This window comes from Silurus aristotelis (genome assembly GCF_946808225.1).
Source record: "Silurus aristotelis genome assembly, chromosome: 21".
Lineage (NCBI taxonomy): Eukaryota > Metazoa > Chordata > Actinopteri > Siluriformes > Siluridae > Silurus > Silurus aristotelis.
Genome location: NC_139594.1, coordinates 1,742,831 through 1,752,830, shown reverse-complemented (window position 1 = coordinate 1,752,830; position 10,000 = coordinate 1,742,831). Strand labels below are relative to the sequence as shown.

At 39.3% G+C, this 10,000-nt stretch overlaps 1 protein-coding gene across 1 annotated transcript in view; it reads right to left on the bottom strand.

The window, feature by feature from the left end:
• rims2b (regulating synaptic membrane exocytosis 2b) overlaps nucleotides 1–10,000 on the bottom strand; it is a 76,840-nt gene that overhangs the window by 39,974 nt on the left and 26,866 nt on the right. Inside the window, 3 exon segments of the mRNA XM_083523883.1 lie at nucleotides 782–901; nucleotides 1,792–1,856; nucleotides 8,933–9,570. Coding sequence (XP_083380009.1) covers nucleotides 782–901; nucleotides 1,792–1,856; nucleotides 8,933–9,570 — 823 coding nt within the window.

Here is a 10,000-nt window from a genome sequence, read left to right as displayed (position 1 = left end):
AGAGATTCAAACTCTACTGAACACCTTTGGGATGAATGTGAAGTCTGACTGCACCCCAGGTCTCCTCACCTACATCACTACCTGCCTTTACTAACACCCTCGTGACTGATGAACACAAATATCCATAAGCACACTCCAGAATCTAGTGGAACATCTTCTCAGAAGAGTGGAGCCCTTTTTCTCTCTCTGGATGTACATTATATTAACAAAAAGTATTTGGTCCCCTGGTCATCAGTACATACCGTACTGTTAATATAATGTACATCCAGAGAGAGAAAAAGGGCTCAGAATATCACTCTGGACCCCTCACATTTCAGCTATATACTTTTTGAACTTTTGAACTACAGAGCACCGAACACTAGGACAGACAGGCACAAAGACGTGTTTTCCTCCAGGCAATCTACCTCATGGACACTTAAATGCTTTCTCCATTGTGCAATAAAAATCTGAATATGCAATTCTACATTTTTATGGTTTTATTTTGGTATTTTTCTGTGCAATAAAACATTTTACTTACTTTTTATTTATTTATTTTATTTGTATTTTATTTTTGTTTATATTTCTTAATTAAAATGTGCAATACCTGGTTTAAATTTAATTTAATTTAATTTAATTTAATTCAATTTAATTTAATTTAATTTAATTTAATTGTTTAATTTATTTAAAGAAATGAGCAACTGGAAGCTTTTGTCATGAAAACCAATTCCTTGTAAGTGCAAAAATACTTGGCAATAAAGCTCTGATTCGGATCCTGATATAAAGGGGAGATGAGTGAAGTTACCTTCAGGCCCAGAAGAGCTCCTGTGTCTCGGGGCACCGTACCGTCCTTCATCCGCTTGTTCAGTAAAATCCTCCCGATTAACCGATCTCCATCTTTGGACGGCTGCCACGTCACCGGGTGCTGCAGAGGCACAGACATGACACCACTTTTACACGCTTAATAAATAAATAAATAGATAGATAGATAGATAGATAGATAGATAGATAGATAGATAGATAGATAGATAGATAGATAGATAGATAGATAGATAGATAGACAGACAGACAGACAGACAGACAGACAGACAGACAGACAGACAGACAGACAGACAGACAGACAGACAGATAGATAGATAGATTTAAAATTGCACATAAGAGTGTTTAAGAGGAAAAAGAAAAACAATGAGAAACACAATTCAGAAGTTTGCTCTCGATATAAAATATCACAAAATAAACAAATAAACAAATTAAAGAAAAGAAAAACACTTTTTTTACTTGCATGTATTTGTTTTTGAATGCATTTACTGTTTTTTGTTTTTTTTAAAGATGGAAGGAAAGCCCTTAAAAATAGGGGGCGGAGTCTTTGGTCAAATAACCATGGCCACGCCCCCTGCTGGTAAGTCCTGCAAGCAGAAGGGAACTTTTTAATGATGATGGTTTGACTTTCCTGTTGCACATAAATACCATGCCGTCTGCTGATATACGGTGTGTCAGAGAGATTTAGTAACAGCAGCAGCTGGAAAAACAAGGACACATCGAGCTTATGATGTTCCTCAAATAAAAGACTCTTCTATTTGGAGGCTCTTAGCTCCCAGAATCCTCTCTGATAGAAAGACAAAGTGCTGCAAGGTTCTATCTCAAGCCTACACAGGTTCCTCAGTGGGACAAAGTCATTGCAGTGTTTCTTTTAAAGTGAAAAAGGAACCAAACGAGCGACATGATGGAAGAAGAGAAGAAGAGTTAAAAAAATGTGTACATGGGTGAAGAAGAGCGATGAGGGGACGTGAGGACACAGATGATTAAACACCTCACCATAGACACAGACGAGCACTCGTTATGCCAAGACGCATAATCCCACCAGTGGCCGTCCATATCTCCTGTGGATAAAACACACACACACACACACACACACACACACACACACACACACACACACACACACACACACACAAGTATAATATAGTAAAGTATAGTACAGATATATACAGTAGATCGCCACTTATCTTCCGCATGTTCCTTCCATCTCTATACATGATCTCTGGAGCTCAAGCGTAGGGGGTGTGGCCAAATTTGTTGAAGGTGGAGTTTGAATATTCGATGCTGTACACTTACAGCTAGTCCCGGGTTACATTGGAGATGCGTTCTAATGCCATTGTAAGTTGAAACTATGGTAAGTGTGGCATGGCCTAGTCTGCTCAGGAGTCTGAATGGTGAACAGTGTGGGGTAGTGCACTGTAGTGTTCATTATTTAACAAATTACAGTACACCATTTAACAGAACAGAGCAATTTATAGTACCGTAATGCATAAACTACACAGTATAGATGGAGGTGAAATTGTAAAACATTTGTAAATATGTCAAATTTGGCTTCGAAACAAAGAACAGAAAAAATAATCGCATCATATTTACAAACTGCTACGTTTGTCTGCCGAACAAAAATGTAAATGTTTTTACAATTTTGTCACATCGTCCACGTAAGAATCGTAAAGAATCGTAACTACCTGTTTTTAATTTTGTACACACATTTCTTTGTATTCCGAACTATTGGAGAAATACTGTTAGCTTTTTCCTTCTGTTTCTCCGAAACAAAAATAATAATAAACGTCTAGGCAAACTCAAAACTCACATATTTTGTGGATGCCCTAATGTCAGAAGTTTTTGGACAGAGATACAGAATGTATTAGAGAAGATTTCAAACATTTCAGTTGTCTACAGTTTTAAAGGTCTTTATATGTTCAAGGTGTCAATGGATTTCTGGGAGAAAAAGAACAAATATATGTTCAGAAAAATTATTGCTTCGAGTAAAAAAGCCGTTACTTGATGCTGGTACAAACCTAATCGGCCACAAATACAGGGTCAGAATGACGTTGTGAAAAGTATTTTTACTATGAAGAAAATTACATTTTGTGTGAATAAAAAAAAATAAATACATATTTGCTGACTTTTGGTCTGAATGAATTGAGTATATGACTCCTATGTTTTATATTTAGTTTTAGAGATCGCGTCTATACACCCTTTCTTTACTAAATAGTTTCTGTATAAATGGAAGATCATTTCAAGAGAAACTTGAAGTTTTTTGTTTGTTTCTTTGTTTGTTTGTTTGTTTGTTTGTTTGTTTGTTTTCTTCTCTTCTCTTCTCTTCTCTTCTCCCCGATATGGGAGTATATTTAAATCAGAAATCTTGTAACAATTGCTATAAACAGATGTTGTGAATTGTGCAATGAAAATTTATTATTATAATTCAAAATATAAATATAAATAAAATATGGAGGCATGAAGTATATAAAGCATATTTGTCTTTCAATCAAATCGATCTTCTATGTTCTGAACCCATTTTAAGTAGTGGTCTAGTTTTCAGACAGGATTTTGTTCTAAAGCAGATGAACAGTAATAAAGAGGTTATAAAGATGTATAAAAGAATGTACCAGTTTAGTGCCTATATGTTTTTTCCTAATGAGCAACGCAGTGGTGACTGGGGTGAAGGAAAGATTCCCTGAGATGGTGTTTGGAAGAAGTCTTGGGAGAAACCAGACTCAAAAGGAAAAAGCTCATCTTCATCCTTAACACTTGTCCAGTCATTACAGTTCCATCATTGTTGAGGTTTTCAGTGATGGATGTTTAAAAGCAGAACTGTTCATGCAAACTGAAACCCTCTCCTACTAAAGAGCGATAAACCCTATTGACTGCACCCCAGGCCTCCTCACCTCCTCACCTACATCCGGTAGTAAATGACTTATCTAACACCCTTGTGGCTGAATGAATATACACAAATCTCCACAAAACTAGTGGAACATCATTCCAGAAGAGTGGAGCTTATTATACGAGCAAATGGAGACTACATAAGAAATGCTCAGGTGTATAAAGTGTAATAGTTGAAGTAACAGTGTAGCTCTGAGACACCTCACATAACGTGCAGAAATCGATGTGGTGAGTCCGAAGCATGAAAATCACAGGAAATGCAGCCTTACGTTTCTTTTAGTCACTCAGACACGAGGCAGCTCTGTTCCTCATGCGCACGATTTCAACACATCCAATCCAAATCTATTGCCTATAATCCACCTTCGTCTTCTCTTCTCTCCACGCCGTCTCCTTACGCCCTCCTCCTCGGCGGGATTTCAAGAAGGCTGATTTGCTTTGGTGTCACGATCCTGATGCACATCGCAGACGAATTTCTCTTCCCACGCTCATCGTTACACATCCAATCTGACCCCTAACCTGAGAGGAACGAGGCCCTGCTAAAGATTTGGCTTTCTCCGGTTTCTCTGCAGCTCCGTATGGTCGCTCCTCCTTCTTCATGCGTTACAATAATGGGATTAGACTTTATTCTTAAAGGCTCAAACGCCACGTCATACATGGTGCTCCCAACACAAAACTGAACGCACTCTCACACACACACACACACACACACACACACACACACACACACACACACACACACACCCTGTTACCATGATTTTCAGGGTCTCTACTTTGCAAAACGCACACACTGTCAATCTATCCGAACTACAAACAAACAAACAAACAAACAAACAAACTAATAAATTAATTAATTAATTAATAGCCCTAACCCAAACAAATATAGCATTAATTTCACTGTAAAGAATTAATTACAATTAAATAAAGAAACAATGTATTATTTCTATTATAAAAGAATAACTATTATTTTGATTTTTCTATATTTTATTATATTTCTTTCAGTAGGTGTGACTCTAAAAGAGATCCTCTAATCTCTGACTGAATGGCAGCCGCTCGGGACAATCTCCTCCGAGGTTCCATGTCTTCCTGTCCACCATGACAATAAAAAGGAAGTGATGCTAATGTGAGCTCACAGAAAGGAAATGTGGGAGCTGTTTAGTCTTTCACTAGACCCTTCTGGAGAAGGTTATGAAGTCAGATCCCAAACACAATCAAACCCTGAGACCTAAAAATAATAACATTTTTGCCACACCAAACAGTTACTGTTTATCCGGGTTGCCAGGTATGTAATTTTTACAATTTTACCTGCTTCAGTATTATTATTATTATTATTATTATTATTATTATTATTATTATTATTATTATTATTATTATTGCTGTTGTTGTTGTTGTTGTTAAATAACGGTATTAGTCACTTCCTACCAGGTCATTACACCTCCAAGCCAGCAGAGGGCGTTTCCCCTGAAAACAACACATTTTTAATGACTCATCAAATGATCTTTGCAATGAACGAATCTTTATTTTAATCATTTTGTTTATTTCGTACCTTTGATCAGAAATAAAATAAAATGTCAGATATTCAGTAAGCAGATAGTTGAACTTCTCGATTCTGTTTCCAGTACATGACCTGCAGAGATTTTGCGATGCTTTGCTCATGTGCACCCAGTACAAAATGAACTAATCATATTTTGAGATGACTCATTCTTCTGAGTCACATGAAAAACTTGTTCAAAATAAAGGAATCGTTCATGATCGACCAGCACTCGTCTGTGTGAAGTCTTGCCAACTCTATCGTTCGTGTCTGAGGCTTGTGTTCTGTCCTACAGCATGCTGATCACATTTGCTTTGGATCTGAATTTGGTCTGTTTGCGAACGCCTCTGTTTGACTACTGCTCAGTGTTTGGCTCTGATCTACGATTCTGTCTTAGACTTTCCAAAAAAAACTTTCTGTGCTTTGCTCCCATTGTTATTTTTATTATTGGTTTGGTTGAATGATTATAACTAAATTTGGGGGCATTTAAACTGTACAAGATTTACATTATTACTCATCAGGAAGAGTTTAAAGAACTGAAAACACAAAGGCTACTGTAATTCTACATTTTCTTTTTTTATTCCCGCTTCTTTTTCTTTTTCTTTTGATGTCTATGGCAACCCAAAGAACTCTCTGATACTGGACCTTGGAACACTGATTAAAGAGGAGCTCAGGAACATTCTGGCCAATTTTGGGTGAAGTTCTACAAATGCTCTTGCGCTACCATCAAGCCAAAACTGGGCCTTGAACAGTTGAAAGAACTTTTATGTTCAGAAACTTAAACCCTGTGTCTAAGATGTAAAAACCAGGTATCACCAGACTCCATAATTCAACACAAGTTCCACATGCCATATGAAGCCAATTTAATTGATTATATATTATACCATCTTAGATATTACCGAGTTTGGCACACGACCTCTTCAGAGTAAGTTTTACAAAAATGATGAGAAGAATTTCGGATATTCGAAATGGTTCACCATTTGGGCCAGTGAACAAAAAGCTGTGACCTTCACTCTGAAACAAATCTTGGTAGGCATCTTCTGGACCATACTCTGAGACTAATCAAGAGCAGGAGTCATCACAACAACAGCAGTAGCAGCAGCAGCAGCAATGCCAACCTTCTGGCCTCTGATTCATCTAGACCTTCTACCGTCCCTCAGGATATACACTATAATTTAAACTACAGATAGCTCTTGAATCGCTTTACCTACAGTTATAGTTCTGCTTTCTTTGATTGATTGAAGCACATTTGTGAATGTATTGCCCTAAACATCTTGCAGCTTTTATTATTATAATTATTCTTATATTGTTAATATATTATTATTATTATTATATTACTATATTATTATTATTATTATATTAGTAGTAGTAGTAGTAATATTATTATATTGTTATTATTATTATTATTATTATTGTTATTATTATTAGTGATGCTGGTGTTGAGTTTTACTGCACGTGTGGAAACACAGAGTCCCTTATGGTTTTTGAGACACCTGCATAATCCTTTTGTTTCTATGCAACAAACTCAGTAAAAAAGGAAAAGACACACAGCATGAGTGGAAGGAAGTTCTGTGGAGTCCAAATGAGACATTTTTGTCTCTACCAGAAGAACTTGTAAGCTGGAGAACAGGAAAGAAGATGTGATCAGCCCCCCTTACCCCTACAGTCACACATTGAGGTGGAAGTTTAATGGTTTGGGTTTGTTTTGGAGCAGGAAAGATTCTGAAAAGTAAAAGTGAACCAACACGTCAACCAACAAGACGATGAGCCGAAGCGCATGTCTGAGTTCTGTAAGTGTTGTTTAGAGAGCAGACAGACGTCTGGAATAATATTTATCATGGAACCACCTGCCCAGTTACCGCACCTAAATCCTACTGATCTGCTCTGAGATGCACAAAAAAACTCCATCTAGTGAAGAACATCTTTGGAGGTTTACAAGAGACACAGCAAAATATTTCAGTTGAACGTTTGGGGAAACGAAGTGTCCAGATGCTGAGAGTGTGTGAAGCTGTTCTTCATGCTGAGAGAGGATTTCTCAATGGTAATAAAGTGAAATATCTGGACATTTCTTGATTTGTTTGGTCAAAGGAGCTTGGTGTATGGAAACTAAAGGAACATGCAGGTGTCTTTCAAAACCCACAAAACACTCCAGACTTTTCTCTTCTCCTCTTCTCTGTAAATTTCGGATCACATACTGAAACCCCTGATCAGAATCCCAACCCTGATCCCAGCACTCGAGCTGTCCTCAAGCATGCTGCTGTAATTCCTGTGACGTCTGGGCTTTACAGAACAGCACCCGGTTACTGTCAGGACACCGGGATGGGATCAGTGTCGGGTTTCGGCCATCATTTCCAGCAGAGCTAGTGGAAGATGATGGCATGCTGTAATGATCTACGCAGCTTTTAGTCTCCTCTCTGCGGCACTGGGCTTTAATTACAGAGCATGAAATATTCAGCAGTGATGTCATACGTACTGAACACACCACACGCACCTGAACGTCTGATCACCACTCGGGGTCAGAGAACAGCAAGACTTCACTTTACACCATGTATTATTAAAGCCCACAACGATTTCTGGATCCTGATTGGTCAGAATGTGTGGATTTGTTTTCTAGAACAGGTGCTCTGATTGAGCACTGGTTTATATTGCGGTCGTTCTGATGTTAGCATTTCTGGGGGAACAGCTCATTCACAGGGACTTCTAAAGACATGTCGTTTAAAAAACTAATTTTTCTCTCTGTTTTCGTCTTCCTGACGAAACTGTTTAAAAACGCTCTTTTTCGCATTTCAGTGTGGACTGTAAAAAACAGAGGCTTCCGAAACCGCGTTTCAATGTAACCTAAGGAAATGTTATACAGTAAAACCCCGTTGTACGAGCAGAATTCGTTCTTGAAAATTGCTCGTAGGTCCATTTGCTCGTACGTTCGAACTGATTTTCCCCATAAGAATGAATGTAAAAGTGATTTAATCCGTTTCAAGATCGCATTCGATCGCTTATTTCTCCACTTAAAAACTATTTGTAGCCCATTTTAATAAACAAATGCACCACAAATGACCGTAATGTAAACATAATTTAACACTTACTCATGTGGTAGTGGTTGATTGCGAGTGTGAGACGCGCACCACGCTCGTAACCACCTCGGTTTCCATGGTAATTCTATTTACTTTCGTTTTCACAGCACCATCACTGATTTACTTGGGAGACATTTTTCAAGATTTCTAGTGAAATTAAAATATAAAACTAAAAAAGTAAAGGTTTTGCTGCACTGAACAACGAGAGCGACCGAGTGATACGTCATCAACTAAGTGACTGATGCGACCCTCCGCCGAAAACGGGGAATCGGCAGCGTGGGTTTGCTCGTGCCTTCAAAATTGGCTCATTAAACAGGGTACAATTTTGCGAGCAAGGTCGCTCGTATCTCCGTTTGCTCGTACTATAGGTTGTTCGTACAACGGGGTTTTAAGATCTATTGAAGGAGACTCCAGTGCCTGTGATTTGTCCTCAAAAAAAATCGACAGTTGAAATCTTTTTTAGGTGGAGTTTGTAAAAGTTTGGAAAAATGTAGCAGACAGGAAGTAAAACGTGAAATCACAATGCTACAACTGATCTGCGAAATCAAAGGTAGTTTTGTACAAGGCAGACTTGATCCGCCGTAAACACTGTAAACAAGAAACCCTGCCTATGAGACACAGGAAATATACAGTATGTCCTCTGACATGTCCTTACCTTTTTCACCGAAGGATTCACACTCGAGCTCTGCGTCCTCACAGCTGGTGTACTCCGGTGTGGTGTTTATTTCCTCCTCCGAACTGCTGAAGCTCCCCGCCGCCATGAACCGCCCTGCTCTCCGGCTCCTTGCAGGTCTCATGGACTCTGACTGATCCGAGCTGAGCGAGTCGGTCCTCAACACACCATCGATCATGCCAGGATCCAGATGGTGTGTTTTACTGAACGTCCTGTGAGCCGACGAGCTTCTGTCCATTGAATACGAGCGCGTTGACGCGGTGCGCTGGCTGTCGTAACCGTTATGAGCCTCGTCGAGTTCAGTGAAGGCCAAGGAAACATCACTGTGACGCCTTTCATGCCGTGCTCTAGAAACCTGAGCGTGGATTCGCATCTGCTCCTCGTAGGGCTGTGGTTTAACAGGGTACCGTGCGAGGTTGGGGTCGCTGCGGTACCGCGAACGATACTCCTTTTCACGCTGCCTCTGGAGCTCACGATCGTTCATCTGAACATCCAAATGGGGGTCATGGTAACGCCAGCGGTTCGAGTGGGACGGAGATCTATGTATGACTCCGTCCCCATGATAAGATCTTCCTAAGCCGTCCCCTTTGTGGGTCCTGGACGCTGATGGGCTTCTTCTCCTGCAGATCAAAAACAAATTAAATGTTAATTAAAACAAATATTTAGATGTTTATAAGTATAAACAAGTATTGGCTCTCACTGGGAAGGTGTTCCTGTTTCCCACCGAAGGTTTCTGGGATAAACTATGGATCCATCCAGACCAGAAGGAATTCAGCAAAACCTGAAGCAACTGACCGAGGCCAGGAGGAATTCACCAAAACCAAGAGGAACTGACCAAAAACAGGCGGAACTGACCGAGACCAGGAGGAATTCACCAAAACCAAGAGGAACTGACCAAAACCAGGAGAAACTGACTGAGACCAGGAGGGATACTATTTAATTCATAAATTAATGTATGATATTGGCTATAAGCAAGAAGGACATCAGGATTTCTACAGGGTTACTAGTGTGCCCACTCAGGCTCATCTCAGAAGTTGGTCACGGGGGTGG